This window comes from Castor canadensis, chromosome 2 (genome assembly GCF_047511655.1).
Source record: "Castor canadensis chromosome 2, mCasCan1.hap1v2, whole genome shotgun sequence".
Lineage (NCBI taxonomy): Eukaryota > Metazoa > Chordata > Mammalia > Rodentia > Castoridae > Castor > Castor canadensis.
The window spans coordinates 86,863,409-86,882,208 of NC_133387.1; the positions used below are offsets into that span (position 1 = coordinate 86,863,409).

The 18,800-nt window shown below is 41.2% G+C and overlaps 2 protein-coding genes across 7 annotated transcripts in view; one reads left to right on the plus strand and one right to left on the minus strand.

The window, feature by feature from the left end:
* Positions 1 to 3,773, plus strand: part of Tax1bp1 (Tax1 binding protein 1) — a 59,140-nt gene extending 55,367 nt beyond the window's left edge. For all 5 annotated transcript variants that reach the window (XM_074065191.1, XM_074065194.1, XM_074065193.1 and 2 more), the window contains 2 exons: positions 2,456 to 2,538; positions 3,154 to 3,773. In XM_074065191.1, coding sequence (XP_073921292.1) covers positions 2,456 to 2,538; positions 3,154 to 3,355 — 285 coding nt within the window. In that variant the 3' untranslated portion in view covers positions 3,356 to 3,773. The remainder of the gene's footprint in view (positions 1 to 2,455; positions 2,539 to 3,153) is intronic.
* Jazf1 (JAZF zinc finger 1) overlaps positions 3,144 to 18,800 on the minus strand; it is a 303,551-nt gene continuing 287,894 nt past the window's right edge. Inside the window, exons 4-6 of one of the 2 annotated variants that reach the window (XM_074065195.1) lie at positions 11,628 to 11,797; positions 8,831 to 8,941; positions 7,391 to 7,529 (exon numbers count right to left, since the gene is read on the minus strand). In XM_074065195.1, coding sequence (XP_073921296.1) covers positions 8,831 to 8,941; positions 11,628 to 11,797 — 281 coding nt within the window. In that variant the 3' untranslated portion in view covers positions 7,391 to 7,529. Of the gene's footprint in view, positions 7,530 to 8,830; positions 8,942 to 11,627; positions 11,798 to 18,800 lie in introns of both variants that reach the window. The other variant, XM_020180022.2, reaches the window with a different exon arrangement.

Genomic DNA, 18,800 nt, shown 5'->3' on the forward strand with positions numbered 1-18,800 from the left:
TGGAATTTCAGCATAGTTTGGGAAATACTGTGTAGATATATTCCCATAGACTGGTTACTAATGATTCAGATAGTATAACTCAGTTGTTATACTCTGAATATATATGACTAGAATTTGATTTTATGATAGCTTTTTAAAAAAAAAATTGTGGTAGAGCGCATATAACATAAAGTTTACAATTTTATCTACTTTAAGTGAACAGTTTGATAGTAGGTGCACTCACATTGTTGTGCAACCAGTCTCCAGAAACTTCCTCTTGCTAAAGCTGAAATTTCACATCCATTAAACAGCCCTTCCTCAGCTTCTAGCCTCTGAAAAACCACCCTTCTGCTTGATCTCTTTGAATTTGACTACTCTAGGTACCTCTGTAAGTGGAATCATATAGTATTTCTTTTTATAACTGGTTTATTTCACATAGCATAATGTCTTCAAGGTTATCCATGTTGTGAAGTGTCAAAATTTCCTTCTCCCTTTTTTTTTTAATTCTTTTTTGAGGTAGGGTCTTAATATAGTCCAGGTTGGCATTGAACTCTTAAATCTACTGCTTAAGCCTCTTGAGTGCTGAGATTACTGGTTTGAGCCAGCACACCGGGCTTCTCATGCATTCATCGCTAGGGATTTGATTTGGGTGGTTTCCACATTTTGCTTGTTGTGAATAATGTTACTATGAGCATGCAAATACCTGTCTACTTCCCTGCTTTCAACTCTTCGGGGTGTATATGTAGAAGTAGAATTGATAGATAGTGTAGGCATTCTATTTTTAATTTTTGAGGAACCACCATACAGTGTAAAGTAACTTTTTATTATTTAAGAGTAACCTATTTTAATACTACTTCAAGTGTCCAAGCTTGTTACATATTTTATATAAAAATATTTTTGTGTGTGTGTGAGTAGAGTGTGTTTTGAGTTTGAGAAGTTTTGGGTTTCAAATACAACTATATTTACTTCTTTCCTTTGCTTAAAAACCAACTCATAATAGAAACAGTATTATGCTGATGAGTTGGTCTAAAGGCAGATGAACAGTAAGAGACTTAGACCTGTGAAGGGATTAAAATACTGTTAATACAAAGTTTTTTCTAAAGAAAAAATTCTTTTTTTTATTGTTGTGCTGGTTGGGGGTACATTGTGGCATTTACAAAAGTTCTTACAATATATCAAATATATCATACTTGAGAATTTACCCCCTCCATCATTCTCCTTTTTCCCCTCCCCCCTAAAGAAGAAATTCTTAATTTTTAAGTGTTCCTAAATAGATTGCAGTATGGAATTCCAAGTAAACTTTGCTTACAAGATTATATTAGCACTTTAGCTTAAATACTAGCCATTGATAGTATTAAGCCTTTTGGATTTGCAATTTTCAGTTCTGAAATTAATAACTTTGGGTAGAAATCTTTTTTAAATAGAGTACTAGATTATTTTCTGCCCTAGAAATTGAAATTGAAATTCAATTGAAAATTGAAAATTTACAATTATTGGGAATTGAAATAAATACAGTGCAGGCTTAAGATGCTTATGAAAGTGGTCACCCAGTCTCTAGAATGATAAAAATAGTAAAACTACCTACATATATAGGCTTGAGAAGTTCTACTTGTCTCAGCGTCATTCACAAATACTGCATTTCACTGAGCACTGCTTTTTATAGTAGCACCCCCAAACCATGAATGTTTTCTGTGGTTTCAGTTACACACAACTGTGGTCTACAAATATTAAATGGAAAATTCTAGAAATAAACAATTTATAAATTTTAAGTTGCATGTCAGTTTAGGCAGTGTGTTGAAATCTCATGAGACATCATCTCTTTCTAGTGTATTCACCCTGTATACACTACCTGCCTGTTACTCACTTAGTAGTCTTGGTGTTCAGACTGCCACATATCGTAGTGCTTATGTTCAATAAGCACTAAGGAAAATAACCATATTTTCTTTAGTAAAAGTACTACAGAAATTATGCTGGCCATTTGGATATGCCAAAGAGAAAGCCATAAAGAGCTTCCTGTAAGTAAAAAAGTAAAAGTATAAGATATTTTGAGAGGAACAGAGGCCATATTTACATAACTTTTGTTACATTATATTGTTTTATTTTACTTTATTGTTAATCTCTTACCGTGCCTGACTTATAAATTAAACTTTATCATAGATGTGGATGTATAGGAGAGAACATTAAACATGTTGAATGTGTGCCATTTGGATACTATCTTCAGTATCCAAATGAATCTTGGAATGAATGTCCCATAGGTTAGAGGGTGTACCATATTTGAAAAGGCCAAACTGCTAGTCCATAGTGACATAATCTATAAAAATTTGCTTTCAAACATATATCTGTGTGACAGTTTTAATTGGGTAATTTTACTTCCTTTATATTATGTATGTGCCTAATTGAATTAAAGACTTTATATTTGGCTTTGCTTTTCTCAAAAAGCTGCAACTTTTAAATTTTTATTTATTTTCTTGCCTAGGAAGAGGAGAATGTGCTCACTGCTTCTGACCCGCCAAGTCAGCATTTACGTGTGCATGGAACAGGCTTTTGCTTTGATTCCAGGTAAATTTTTTTCTTTCATTTATAGGATTAATACAGGATTATTTAAGACTATTGGTTCCAAGGAACTTGTTAGAAATGTAAATACTCAGGAGCCTGGCATATTGAACCAGAAATTCCAGATGTAGGGCCCAGAAGTTTGTATCTTAACCTGCCCTCTGAATGATTGTGATGTGTGTAATTCTTTTGAGAACCAATGTCATAAAAACTCCTAGCTACTAAACCAAATGAACACTTGGAAATTGTGAGTTGTGTTCATCATTGTAGTTTTATAAAGACATTTCCTATTAATTAAAAATGAAAGAATTTTCGCTATTAAATCTCATTTCATGCATTAGATTCTTGTGGCTTTTAACAAGAAAGTATTTTCTTTTTCAATCTAATTGTAAAACTAAATTTAGAGGCTTTATAGAGACTTTCGTTACCAACAATTATCTACAGCAAACATTTTTCTTTAGTACAAAAAGAGGTTTCTGGAGTAACTAAATAGACTTGCAAGATGTGTTGTTTGGTGTGAATGTCAGCTAGCTAAAGTCATGTGACCTTGTCATAAACTGACAATTACTGCCGTTATAAATTTGAGAAAGTATAATTCTTTCATTTCCCTCTTTCTTTAAGCTTTGATGTTCACAAGAAGTGTCCCCTCTGTGAATTAATGTTCCCTCCCAACTATGATCAGAGCAAATTCGAAGAACATGTTGAAAGTCATTGGAAGGTGTGCCCAATGTGCAGCGAGCAGTTCCCTCCTGACTACGACCAGCAGGGGTTTGAAAGGCATGTCCAGACACATTTTGATCAGAATGTTCTGAACTTTGACTAGTTAGCTTTTACTTGAGCTAATGCAGTTTAGCAGTTAAAGTCACTCAGACCACTAAGGAGACCACACATTCACTTTCATGCACCTTCTGTTGCACTCTTCTGACCAGGAGCTACTTTTAGTTTGGTGTTAACTGGTGTCAGGGTCAGTCTTTAGCTTATCAATAAATACAGTTTTAACTTCTGTTAATCTTACCCGCTCTTAGAAAAGTAGTTCTTGTGTGTTTGTATCTTTATTTATTCCCCAGTTTGCAAAATTGTATGAATAAAAGGATGCAGAAATTATTTTAATGTTACTGCACTGAAAACTCTTACCTGTAATAGTGTACCAGATTACTTAGCAGAATATTTACAAGTTTCTGTTGACCTTGTTGATTGAGCATGGCTACTAAATATTATGTAATAAAAGGCATTGATCATAACAGTTCTGCGAGGTAATTCTTTGAAAGTCCTTAATTTGGCCCATTGAGATGGTAGTTTTTAAATCTGCATTAGAAATGGAGCTGGACATGCTTGCTTGTATCCTTTTTATATGCGAAATGGTGGCTTCAGGAATTAAGGCATATTTTACAAATTTTCTGACAAAACTTTTAGAATAATCTGATTTTTTAAACTATTGAATTTGTATTTATAACATGAGAAAGTGGAACAAGATAAGTCAGTACAGTTTGTTTTCATATTAAATGAGCTCATAAGTGGTGATTGTGGCATAAAATCAGAATATGTAGCAGTATCTTTTTCACATTTTCCTGATAAGAATATAAATTTGAAATAACATTCTCAGTGATTAAAAACGGAATGCATAATCCTAAATCAAAGTAGTGTGTTTCTTTAGTTATCTCTCTGTATAGTACTCACTAACATTAAAGAAGTGCATAGGTAGAGGTCCGGAATGCCATTGTTGTCAAATTTATTTGCAATAATTTGTTAACCCACCATCTTAGGGATCGTTTCTTAGTGCCTTAGGGGGAAAAAAAAAAAAAACTTCTGAAGTTTATTCCTTTCTTTTTTATAATATGAAAGAATTTTATTATTTTGCTGCTTTGTTAATTGTCAAAATGTTTTTTTTTTTATTTTATTGTTTTTACATTTAGTCACATGTGTATACATTGTTCCCCCCCCCCACACACACACCCACTCCTGTTTCTGGGTAATTATCAAAATGTTCAGGTTCATGCTGAGCAAATTAGCTTTTTAAGATGTTAACTTAATATTCAGACTTGGCATTCCGGTGTGCTGTACGTGAACTGCATATGTATATGTCACTTGTGTTTGTAGGAACAGAACTTTGTATTATGGAATACTTTGTATTAGTGGAATTCTTGAAAAGATTTTTGAGCCTAGTGCAAACAAGTATTAGGCATTCAGATGCCAGCTGTTAGGCTCTGGCAGTCCCGGCAGCAGCAGCATTGAAGACTCCGTGTGTCAGCTTCCTGTGAGCATATGCAGGTGAAATACGCTCCACGCTGTGAGCATGTTTGTTAGGGTTAACAATTAGGGACTGTTTTAACCTAAAAGCACACTTTGATGATTAGAATACTGCTTACGATTATGAAAAACTATTCATCTCTAGACTTTACTTTTAAATAGTGCTTTGCCCAAGCTTATAAAAAGTAATTTATTATAGACAGGAAAGTAATATAGTCTAATGTAAGCAAAATATTAAGGGAATAAAATCTGTATGCATCATCTGAATTCCTGGAAGATAACACAGAGCCTAAGACAGAACAAGGCAGCGTTGAATGGATATGTTAGTTCCCATGGTAAACTTGATACTGGTTTTCAAAATGAACACTAATGAAAGAGCCATGTTTCTTTCGGGTCAGAGGCAGTTTATTTTAAATGTGATTTCATTTACACTTATTTAAGCAGCTTTTCTTGACAGGATTTTGATTAACTTGCCTTCAGTTCTAAAATCTGTTTCTTCCAAACTTAATGTGCTCTGTCCCCAACAAAACATATGAAAATATAATTTAAAGCACAATTTTCACAGACACGGTACGATACATTCACTATACACGGTATAACAAAATATTCCCATCCATACCTGTTTAGTAATACTGTTACAATGAATAAGTAAGTAAATAGAAATTGGAATTTGTTTTATTATCATTGAAAGAAATTTAACATGCACAATGACTATTTTATGACTGTTTAGCTGTTCAACTACTGATCCAGCCTGCAGTTTCTTGCACTAGAAGGAGCAAAGCTAAATAATAATTGCTGGCCTAAAACTTTTTTGGTCAACTGAAGGTAAATATGAGATAGCCAAGTAGGGCCTCCTTATGCACCAACTAGACTTAGGCTTAAGTCTGGATCACCCTTTTAAACATAAATTCAGGACCAAGACCACTCTTCACAGATCTGAGGAAAGTTAGCAGGCAGTGTCTTTATAAGTACCTAAAAAATCCCTCACTGTGAGGAATCCACAACTTAAGAATAAAGAAGCTTACCCATCTGTTTAACTGTCACCATTTCAAAATGTCTGAAAAAATGAGGAGGGACTCCCTGCTTCCCAGCCATGTGTAAGACTTTTCATCAAATGGGAACACAGGAAGCAAGTTATTTCATAGGAAATTCGAGTTTGCTTTTCACCAGTTTGTACTATGGGCAGTTAGCTGTCTCGGAGCGATTTTATTGCATAATTAGGCAACTGGTAAACTCGTGTTTAAGGAATAGCACTTGGGAGAAAACAACACGCAAGGCATGATGGTACTGTCGGTGAGCAGAACGCCAGGAATGGTCCAGATGCAGGTCGCTTTCATCAGGTCATCTTAGTCACTTTTCTTTGACCACCTGCTGCAAGAAGCACTTAAATGTCAATAAGGCTCATTTTCATATTTCAGCAAAATGTTTTTATAAAGCTAAACAGACATTTCCAATGATATGCAGACATGTACAGTGTGGTGAGAAAAGTGCTTTTAAAAGAAGTTTCAAAAAACAGTGAGCATGAAGAGGAGGCAGTGGGGTCTTCACAAAAATGTCTTTAAAACGTGCTTAGAATTTTTAACCCACAGGATTTGCAACCTACAGGTACGTTAGGACAGTGTGGTTGCAAGGATTGGCAACACATAAGCATTAAATTGTTGGCAATAGAGAACTGCAAAGTGCTTTAGAACCTCACGTGAGGACGAAGCTACTGCTAAACTTCACATGCAGAATTTGCACTTTGTATTTCAAAGTGTTTCCTAATAGATTTCAGGGAAAAGTATTTTTACTAAACTGGTATCTTGGTCCACAAATAACAGTAGGTATAAATTGAATCCCTTGCACCCCACAGGCACTCAATGGGCGTGTGTTAAATTAACAAGTGAACTGAATAGAATATTTTTAATACAGCAATGCCATTTGTAACACTAAAGTGATTGGTAAGTCAGATGGCAAGGTTTTCAGCTTTTTAAAGGGCAAAAGGATTTGCAAGGTAATATAAAACACAAAAAGCACACCTTTTATGCATGTTATTTAAATATGAAAATATTTTAGCATATTATGTTAAACATTCTCCTTTATATCTCCATTACCTAAACTCTTTCTACTCACAAATACTCCATTATGTAAGGCATGGTAACCAGTTTGATGACGAAGGTATTTTGGTTTTGAACATATGTGAGTTGATGTGTTGAAAAATTTCAATCACATTACAACCTGGAAAACACCTCCATGCCAGCCCTCCTCCCCCGCTGATGCCACTGCAATACAATTAAACAATATGCAACATGCCCTCCGGTTTAGTTTGTTTTGGGGGAAATGTGCTGAAGAACCTAGCGCTTTTTTGTTTAGCACCTTATATCAAAGTAATGAAAATGGGTATGATGATTACATGTGCAAATGTACAAAATCATTAACTCTACAAAGATACATCATTCCAAAATTACAGAAAACTTTAAAGCATGCATTTAATTCTTGAAAGGGTTGCTGAATGCTTCCCCTGAAAAAAGGTGGCTGTTTTCAAAATCAGCAACTGCTGGTGAGGATTTCTTGGCACAGTTATGACCAGCGTATTATTGCTGCATCTTCCTGATCATCTCAGCCGACACCGGGGGGTGGAAATTGATTGTGTGGTGCCGCAGGCCCTGAGCTGTCTTGTAACTCTTCCCACACCGGCATTTGAATGGCTTGCGGACTCGAATCTGTGTTCGGTGGCCGTTCTTCGCATGGTATTTTATGCCATTCACGTTCTGTGGAGAGGACACAGTGTTACCAATCAGATGGAGTCACAGGATGTCTGTCAAACTGGGGCAAACCTCCACTGGGGTCCAGACGGCACCTGTGGGGGGGCTTTCCTAGTCACCGGGACCCTTTAAAGAGTCTGGTGTGTTCACCGTGGGCTGTGCACACGGGTCTCAAAGGTAATGGAAGGGCTTTTCAGGTGCGCTCCAGTTACTCTGAAAAAGTACTGCTTTCTCCAAATTGTACGTAATTTTCCCACTTCAGACTCACAAACTCTAAGAAAATAGGCATGGTTCCCTCAGCCTGGAACTTCTGTGTGCGTCATTTTTCCACTCTGAAGAGAGTTAATAATAGATGACTATAAAAATATTCTCAGGATCAACAAAATACCTTTCTAGAGAAAGAAAAACAGGTCAGTGCAAATCTTAACAGTGCAAGACTTGAATCTCAAGTTTTTCAATTTAGAAACTTGAGACTACTGTGATAAGAGTTCTCACTATTCCTTACCTGGAACTTTTGTCCATTTTCTACATGTGAGCCCGTCTCTGGTCCACTGGGAACTAGCTACCTGTTGCCCAAATCCTGTCCTAACCCAGCACAGCCTGGTGTTAAGAGCCAGTGGAGACACCACACCCTGCCTTTATCAGTGTTCTGCATCCCAAACATTCAATGTGCTTTAAAAAAAAGATTATTTATATGATGTTAGTCTTGGCAACAAGATGCTGACTGGATTTCTTAATATCCTAATGATAAGAATCTGGATTATGAAAATGATTTCTAGATTTTCTAGCTTTGTGGGGGTTTTGTTTGTTTTTGTGGTATTAGGATTTGAACTTGGGACCTGGCTCTTACTAAACAAACACTGAGCCACTCTGTCAGTTTTGTTTTGATGCAGGGTATTGCTATATAGCTAGCCCTTGAAGCAAGCCTTGAATTCACAATCCTCTGAACTCAGCCTCCTAAATTCTGGGATTGTAGACACGTACCACCACATCCAGCCTTTCTTGATTTCTATTGGGTTTTGCTGGTTCACTAGCATCTTCTATGTGAGATTCCATTCCTAAATTTAGACTGTATGGATTTAACAAGTTAAACAGTTGATACTGCTTGTCCCATTAAACAAGAGGAAGCAGGCGCAGGGCTTTAACTGATGGACAGTTGGAGAAAGAAATGGCAGAGATATTTCAGCAGAAATCTTAATTTTCAAGTCAGCAATTGCCAGATAAGGGAATAAAGAAACAGGAAACAGCTTGAGACTTAAGTTGTTGAGCACAGATCACTAGAAAGAGTCAGCTGTTTCCTCTACTACCTAAATCCAGTCCCAGCAGTCTTGCCCACTTGGTAGGATGGGTGCGGGTCGGTGTTCCCGTTGCTGCTGCTTCACAGCACAGTGCCTGGCACACACATGTCCAGCAAGTGTCTGGGGGAGAAGGAATTTGTTAGCGAGGTGTCTCCCGATGCGTGGCTCACTGTTCAGGAGGAAGCTGAGAGGGTTCCTATGAAAAAGATGCATTCTCTGGGTTTTCGTATTACTTTCCCTTAGATCGCAGTGCTCTCCTGTGGTGGAGACCCTGCTTGACTGGTAAACCCAGTGATGCCGAATAGCCACCAGATGGCTCTGCTTCCTGCCCCACGGTTGTCCAGGTAAGCCAGAGCAGAAGCATAGACACCCTCTGGCCTTCTGCACCGTGAGCCCTTGTCCTCCTTGCGTCCATCCTTTCTCAGATGTGGGGAGGGGAGGCAGAGAGGCAGGATCAGACCCACACTGAGGGGCAGATATGCTGCAGCCCTGAGCTGTTCCCGTCAATCCAGCCGAGGCCCAGGTGAGGAGGACAGCCTCTGTACCCAGCTCACCTGGGCCATCAGCCGCCAGCTTAAAGCATGTGCATCCAGGTAAGAACTAGCTTGCTTGGCTGGTCAGCTCCAAGGACTGTGGAAGATAACTGCTGTTAGTTGTGCAGCGTGTTTGGGAAGGGAGTCACATGGCGGAAAGTCATTCCCTGGCTTCCAAATGCTAGAAATGTGCATCTGCCTGTTGACTGTCACTCAGCACGGAGTAGGGCACTTTTCAGTGGGGAAAGGGTCCTGAACATCCCATGTCCTTGTTTTCATGGGGACTGTGTTGCAAGATGGATCATCGTAAATACACTTAGCCCCATGCCTGCTACTGCTCACCTTGTCAAAATAGAGAAAGCCAAAATAAGCATTTACCAAGATGCAACAAGGCAGAGTGACTGCAACAGCATCGGAGCTTAGATAACTCCATCCAGGCCTGAGCTTTTATTACTAATTAGGTCAGGGGAGGTTTGAAACCAGACATTGCTAAAGCCAGGCCAATGTGCAACCAGAGCCAGAGTTCAGCAGGTGTGGGACAAGGCTGAGTGGAGGCGAGTCCAGTAGACTGCGGCCTGTTCCCAGCTTGAATGTGAACATTGTGTTTGGTGTCTGACTGTGAGACAGGAAAACGGCAACTCACACATCAGCTTTATTACTCTGGAAAAAATGGGAAGCCAGGTGCACATCTGGCCAAAGAACCTGCCACACCGTCATCACTCCTTTCTCTGGTGCTCAGGCTGAGTATGTTCCCAAGTGTCACAGGGTACCCTTATCACAGTGATTAGCCCAAAGTCAATTCAGATGGTTCACGTGTAAGCAATGGGAACGCAGGCAGAGCCCTAGAAAGAGGCCCTGAAGTTTACGACCGCATCAATCCTGAAATGAGTTTGACCTTCCAAAAATATCAAAGACATAATGGCAAGCAACATGTATCAAGTCTTGTTTTTTCACTAGAGGCTAAACTCTGCGTGGAGCTTGTGCTCTACCACTTGAGCCGTACCCCCAGCCTAGCTCTGGTCCTCATTCCTCTGGTCTTTGAAAAGGGAATTGAGCTTTGAAAGGGCAGGGAAGGATGCTAACATTTACCAAGAACTTTTACTGGGTACTTTGTGTCAGCTGATTAAACTCATGAGTGACTTGCCTAAGATCTCACAACTGCTGAATGACAGAACTGGAACAAGAACCCAGAGAGAGCCAATCCTGTTCTCATTTCCTCACATAACTTCCTAAACTGCTAGGTACTCGGTAATTAAAACAACCAGCTGGTGGGCTTTGAAACGTCTTCCCAGCTGTGAAGGACGGCTGGGAAACTCAGTTTGGAGAAGAGATTTTCAGGCTCTCTTCTCCAAACTGAGTACCAGGAATGTTTGTGATTTTTTTATACTTCTATCTCAGGATTGGAGTTTAAATTTAGAGTTGCTAACACCTTGTGGGAAAAGCTTGCAATTTTAATTATTTTTTTTGGTGGTTCTGGATCTTGAACTCAGGGCCTCATGCTTGCCAGGCAGACGCACTACCACTTGAGCCACTCCCCAGCCCTGCAATTGTGTTTTTTAAAATGCCCCCACTTTGAATATGGTGGCATTTGTTTTGTTGTTAGGAGTTTTCTTAATAGAAAACAGCACCCCAACTGTTAGGACTTGCAGAGTTATGGCTGTAGACAGAGACACGGGTGGGTAGAGTGGAAGTGGAAGTGGGTAGTCTGGAGGAAAAACCAAACCATTTTTTTCTCCTGATCCCCTTCATGTCAGTGAGGGAAGGAAGCACCTTACCATGTTTTCCAAAGAAATCTGTGAGCCGCAGGGGCTTTTGTGACTTCAAAGTGGTCTGTGAACCACCTGGACAGCTATCTACTGGGGAGGGTGTTTGGCAAATAAGCAGGTTGGCACATCTGATATTCTTTTTCTGCTGTGCTGGGGATCAGACCTAGGACCTCATGCTTGCTAAGCACAGGCTGGACCACTGAGCTATGCGCCTAGCACCACATTAATATATTGACAGGTTCCCAATATGACATGAACTTGAAGAATGTCAAAGACATGGTCCTTCAACAAATGATGTCTTTGACTTTCAACTCCCACCCAGGCCAACAAAAGAAAACCCCACCAAATACCTCACCCCAAGCCAGCATTCCCCTGAGGGCCGTACCAGGTGCATGTGTGTGAGGGCCTGCTGCCCATGAGTTCTCTTTAGAACTAAGAGGGGTGGCTCTCCTACAAAAACTTGCCCTTTTTCCACGAGGTTATGCCAACCAAGTGGCCCTCTTTTACCTTGTATCTCTTTTTACATCCGGGAACCGGGCAGGCAAAAGGCTTCTCTTCTCCTCCATTCATGCACATAGAGCTGAGGATGGCTTCGGAGCTGATGGCACTCTCGGTTGTCCAGGACTCATCACTGTCTGACTCCTCATAATCCACCTCCTCCTCGTCATACTCGCTGCCTGCAGGAGCAGAGAGAAGCACCGGGGCTGTCAGGACTGGTGGCCATCCCACACGTTCCCCTGCTGCCCCAGGATGGGAGGACCAGCAATGGCAGGGCATGGACAGGGCATCCAGGCTCTGAGTGACTGCAGTTCTTCCTCAGACAGCCCCAGGGGGAAGAGAGCAGGTTCAAGGCTTCCCAGCTGAGCAAGGACTGCCTTCAACTCAGTTCTGGGTCGGATGGCCGGGGATGCCCCGACCACAGACGACCAGCGACATCAGACCCCTCTCTACACTCATCCAGTGCCTGATGTCCCAATCCACATTCTGTCCCCTTAGTTCTATGCTTTCCTAGCCTTGAAATGCAAATAGCTCTGAGGGAATGACATTCTGTACTTTTTAGGTACTTACATTTAACTGGAGATAAACTGTGGATCTTTTGCTCTATAAGCTGGGAAGTCTATGAAGTATTTTGGAATCAAAAGGGGGATACTCTAATGGAACAAGGGGGGCAGAGGTCAAGCTGTAGTGCCAGGAGGCAGGTCGGGCTTCTGAGGGGGACACATTTCCTTATGCACCTGTCTCCTTCACCTTCCTGTCACCTACATGGCAGGGCTGAGCCATCACAGCCATGCAGCTCTGACAAGAAGACAGATTCTCTGTACTCAGAAAGGTGGAGGGCTCTGCTCAGAATTCCATTAGGAACCGACTTTACTGACTTCTGTCCAGGACAGCAGAGACAAGAACCACTTCAACAAGCAGCCACTTTGTGCTCTTTAATGAGACCCAAAGCCATTTACTTTGTGCTTTTGCACAATCCAGCCCCAAAGGACATAACTCTACCGATCATAAACAGTGTAAAATAATATGTTGACAAGTCCTAATGCATTTACAAGCCCCGTGGAATAAATAGGAATTATGGCACGACGTTAATAAGAATTATATGGTAGCAATTACAGTTGTGAAATTCATCCCCCAGGTGTGAGGCTAAATTGCACCAGGAGCCTGCCTGGGTGCTTCATGGGCTCACTCTGCTACATTAATTATTTCAACACCAAATATTGGCACTTTTATTGGGTTTCATTTTAATAGGCATTAATAAGATTGTTTGAAGAGCAGTTGAGCCAGGAACAGTGATGCTGGCATCTGAGGCTAGAAGTTGAAAGGATCCAGGAAGGAAGGGGCCTCATGCTTATTGAGTGGCTATTATGTTTTAGGCACGCTATGTGCATTACAAGGTGGGGATTACCATCACTGATCCACACACGAGGGAACAGCCCCGTGAGCCTAAGACACTGCTACGTCCTCAATTAGCTATTTAGGGATGCCATTTTTTTTTCCCACATTGCTTCTCTGTCCCTAAAGTTAGCAGCCTGCCAGCCTCCTTGAATCCCTCTCAACTTCCTCCAAGTTGCTGGTTCTTACCATTTACCACTTGTGGAATTCAGTCTGTTTTAAAGCCTACACACAGGAGCATGGTTGGGTGCAGAAACAATGTTTTGGCAAATATAAGGCTTTAGAATTAGATGTGGGTTTCAGTCACCCTGCTGTACTTGATGGACAGTCCCCAAGTGCAGACCAGGCTTGGAAATGCTGGTGCCAGACAACAAGAGGTGGGATCTGCCATGGCTCTCCAGTCTGTCCGCAAGCAAATCTCAAAATCTGTTTCTGAGTAGGGCACTGGTGAAGACATTTTATTCTTAAACAAGTGCCACATGCCGGTGTCCTTTAAATTGCTTGTTAGAAAACTATAAATGCTAGTTTGCAAATCTCCTGCACTGTGACTTCAGAAAGTCAGAGTGACTAATTTCCCATCTAATTGGGCTAATTTGTTAACCTGAAATACCAAGAGCCATGCAACATTTACAGCTTACAGGTTGGGGGACCTCCAACAACTGAGGTTTAATGAAGCCCGGCAGAAGATAAACTTCAAAACTCCACTGGATCAAAAAGAACCAAGCCCTGAGGACTGACCTGTGTACACAGTTGCCTGGAAACCATATGGCCTCCAGTCCCAAGCAGGGCAGGCAGGGACCACAGAACTTACGGCTCAAGGACAGCAGGCAGAAATGGATACTGACCCAGCCAACTGTGACGCGCACCCCCAGTCATGGCACACTACGAGGCCCTTAGGTGAAACAGATCGCCTCCCTAGGATGGACCTGTTTATACTTCATTCTGTCCTAGAACAAAGACGAGCCACCACAGCCCTGGGTTCACATGCTGGCCTTTAGCTGAGGGACAGGCTACTTGGCTTTTGTTTTTTCTTCCATGAAATTGGTGCAAGATTAGAATTCATGTCTATAGAACTCCTGCATAAGAGGACTGACGTGTAGTAAGTGCTCGCAAAATAAAAGACCATGTAAGAAAATCAGTCTTGTAGTAACATAAATACATATCACATATAAAATAAAGTGGCTTTTTTTTTTTTTTGGTGGTATGAAGCAGAGATTCATGCTTGCCTAGCAAGTGCTCTACCATTTGAGCCACACCTCTAAAGCCTTTGTTTTATTTTTTTAGCTGGGGTCTCACACTTTTGCCCAGGCTGGTCTCAGACTCTGTTTCTCCTACTTCCATCTCCTGAGTAGCTGGGATTACAGGTGTGAAACATTGCATGTGGTCCTAAAATAATGTTTTTATAAAAACCTGTTTTAAAGCCAGGTGCTGGTGGCTCACACCCATAATCCTAGCTACTTGGGAGGCTAAGATCAGGAAGATCATGGTTCAAGGTCAACCTGAGGAAAAAAGAAAAGTTTGCAAGACTCCACCTCGATGGCACATGGTGCCAGGCACATGTCCTCCCAGTGACAGCAGGAAGCATAAAATAGGAGGATTGTGGTGTAAGCCATCCTGGTCAAAAAGTGAGACCCTATCTCTAAAATAGCTTAAGCAAAAAAGAGGCTGGGGGGTGGATCAAGTAGGAGAGCACTTGCTAAAGTGAGCCCTGGGTTCAAACCAACATTATCACCAAAAAAGGAAAAACCTTGTTTTGAAATTAAAAAATACTTCTAAAATGGTTGGGAATCCTTACTAGAAGAATACAGGACGGACTGCCTGTGAAGACCAGCCCCATCTGCCTTGGCTCTTCTTCAGTAAGGTAGAGCAAAGTATGTCCCCAACTCCCATCTCCAGGGAGGCTGGGGACACTGGCTGAGGCCTAAGTGCCCGAGGGAGCCCTGGTGCTGCCACTGACAAGCTGTGTGGGCCCAGGGAAGCGACACCAGCTCTCTGAGGTTCAGATTCCTATCTATGAAATGGGCCAATAAGGGTACCTCCTCCCCTCAGATCACTGAGCTCCTGTTTTCAGAAGTGCTTATGCATGCATATGGTGAACATTAAAAGGAGTATTTGGTAAAGAAACAAAACATCACATGAGCAGTTTTCTGTCTTGCTCTCCAGGGCAGTCTCATTTTTAAAATAGAGGTGCATGTGGGGGGTCACTCCTCTTACTTGTCCTACTGTACCCAAATGCTACCCTTTCATCAAAGAGAACTGTCCCACAGCCTGAAGCAGCTATTTCTTCTGGAAGCCAGAGAGCTGATTACAAAGTTCCATGGTTTTGAGGGTCTGACCTAGTTCTCCTATATTCCCTGCTAGTTTTTAATGCACAAACGGACTTTATGTGAAGGTTTTAGGCATGTGCTTAGAGCACAATGACCTTTGGGCTGTTTTGGGTTTTTTTGTCCACTTTTTGCTTAAACCATTTGCTCCTTAAATTGTTCCTTTGAACTTCAATTTACTTGCTCTTACTTGTTTTACTAAATTAAAATTGTAGCTGATTAAGAATGAGGAAATTTTGTGAATTTGTTGAAACAGAGGGAGTTGAGAGATGCCTTTGTTATTTAGGTCCAGGGTGTTACCTTGAGCCTGTATCTGGGAGGGGTGGCTTCCCAGGTTGTCAGCCTCTGTTGCCCTGACCAAACAGAAAAGCTGGGATGCACCTAATGTCACTGGCTGGACACAGGCCCAACTCAGACTGTTTCTCAGTCTTTGGTTCCAAAGTTTGTGTTCCTTTGATTTATTTTCAGATTGCATAGTCTGTAAGAGGGGGACAACAACGTGACAGATAAAGCAAGACTGGAGATGCCCTAGGGTGAGAAAAATGAGTACAGTGTGTGGAGTCGCACAGGGCCACACTAATGTTAGAGGTACTACAGGAAAAGTGACTTAATGTGGCATGTTGTGTAAAAATTAGCAGCCACTAATCTTTCTTGTATTAAATATTCCACTTTTGTACCCACACCACATCTCATAGCCCCCACTGAGGACTGAGTTGGGAACAAGGCAGCTGAGAGGCCTTAGGGAGGTCCAGTTGACCAGTAGGCATTTCAGTTTGGGAAATGAGCAGGACTAGTAGAGAAGACTCTGGGATAAGACAAAACCTTCCACAGGCAGCTGGGAAACTTCTAGTGGTTGTTGCAAAGGAGGCAAAAAGAAAAAACCATCAGTTTTGTGAGTTGCATGAAAAACCAAGGAGGCCTGGAACCACCATACACAGCTATGCACACCTGTTGGTGGCTGCCCATCTGGAATCACAGCACTGTTCCTGAGCCCTGTCATTGCTTCTGCCACTTGCACTCTTGCCACAAGTGTGACTTCAAGTGTCATGCCCTCCTCCAACCTCTGCCCATGCTTCCCTTTGCTGAAGCCTTTGTCTCTGCGGATGGCTCAACTCTGTTCTTATTCTTTGTTGTTCTAAACATGAGATGGTGACATGTAGATGTAAATAAGTCAACTCTTTCTGGAAATCCAATATGCCACATTTTTTCTCATAATGCAGATCATTAATATTCATGCCAAAGTGAGAACTGCAGTGACAGCAAATTACAACTCTCCTGGGGTGTCAAATTCAGGCAAATCCATTTGCCTGGCTGCTTACAGATTCGTCACTGTAACTTAGGTTTATTGATACTGACCCACTTTATCAGAGCTGAAGCAACAATAGTCTAAATGAATTGCCAACAGATGATTATGATGAATGATACATTAATGGCTCTGCCATGCCTGGAAAATTCTTCACTTCCTCAAGGAGGTGAGGATTGGGCTTCAGCTCAATCCTGGAATGCTGTTCTCCCTGTCTCCTCCTTAGCTGAGGAATTGGTCCCAGTTCTCCAAGTCAGAACAGGGCTTCACACTTTCTGATTGCTAGACCCTATGCTAGTTTCTTGCAGTGTTTGCAGGCTATTGGTCGTTGTCTTTGATTCTCTCACAGTGCCCAGGGCTGTACCTGCACCATAAGGAGCCAACTGTCATGTGTGTATTGAATGAATAGTGAGTAAATATGCTTAGAAGTAGAAGAGGACCCAAGATTATACAGCCTCCACTCTTGACCCCCTTCGATCTTAAGTTATTTCACTTGCCTGCTTAAGCACCCCAAATGACTTCTCACTGCAAGAAGCAACCTAACACCTATATCTTTAATGACTGAAGGACTGTGCTTTTAAATAAGAAAAGTTAAGAACTATTTGTACTTGGCTTAATGCTAAATGTTTCTACCTATTTATTTAACAAATATTTCTAAATATTCAGATATTATTAAATGATCAAGTCAAAATATAATTTTAAAATAAAATGCTAATACATTTAAATGTTAATTACAACCTGAGTCAAATTTTATAAATTTCAACAAAATGATACCAACTTTACATTTTAGTAGCTATGCTTTAAAATATCTTAAAAATAGACAAGTCAAACAAGTGATCACAATGACTACAAAATCTGTACTATTACACACATCGGTTCTAGCAATCCAACATGTTTTTTCATTATTTCAATACTTAGCTTTTATCTTCCTGGGATTAAAGAACCTGGTGAGACCTAAATGAAAGAGGAGGCCAGTGTGGTTGTGCACATGTATAATCCCAGTGCTCCCCCTGGTGTGGGAGGGAGGCTGTCTTGGCTACACATAGAGACCCTATCTCAAGAACAAAAATAATCAATAAAAATCAATCAATCAATAATTTTTAAAAAGAAAAAGGAAGGAAGGGAGGAAGGGAGGGAGGGAGGAAGGAAGGAAGGAAAGAAAGAAGAGCTGATCTTGGGCCAGCAGAAAATGGAGGTTTTCATTCTTGGTCAGGTCAGTCAGAACAAAATGATTCAAACGGAGCCTTTGTTTATTGTCTGGGCTGAACTTGGGGTATTTTTGTCAAAGTTTGCTTGCTTCATCAACAGGAATTTTATTTGTTTTTTGAGAGGTCTTACCATGGACCAGGCTGACCTTGAATTTGTGATCCTCCTACCTCAGTTTCCCAAATGCTGGGATTACAGGCATGCATCATCACATCTAGCAAGACTCTCTTCATGTGACAAACAGAGGCTTAGAGAGGCAAAGTAACTTATCTAAGGTCACAAAGCTCTCCACGACAGACTGAGGAGCCTGCTGTTTGGCTCTGAGCCTGGGTTTCTATCCAGTGCACTGCACTGCTTCCTGGAACTCATTCCAAACGGTCCTTATGTTTAAACTCCCTTTCCTTCCTTCCCTTATGTTTTCCCTTAAAGACTCTTTCCTGGAATCCTCCATGCTCTCTGCTCCAATCCTAACTGGTGTCCTAGGGTTCAGTTTTATCACCATTCTGGGGCCTCCCTTGCCCTCTTCCCCAAGCCTGACTGTTTTCCGGAGGTCTTCTTCTTTGTTTGCTCTTGCCTAGGGAATGGGAGGCAAATCGCCACCTGGAATGTCTGGGAGTCGTTGTCTTCCCCTCACTCTGGTTGCTTGATGCCTGGGAGGCCATGCTCCTTGCCCCTGGGGTCCAGGTGTGGCTCCAAGTCTCCCATCTGGGGGCTGCTAGGAGTCCCATGCCACACTCCTAACTTGGGAGGCCCAGTAGCTTCTCTTCTCCTTGTCACCCTCCTTGCCATGTAGTCCTGGGGACTCATTCACTGCAACTCATGCCCTTTAGTACTAGGGATTTCTTTGATTTAAAAAAATATGTACATAATTTCCTCTCTTTCATTTGTGGAACTGCTTTTTCAAAGAGGTTTGATTATTCAAAGAAGTTTGGATTATCCTCCAATATTTTTATC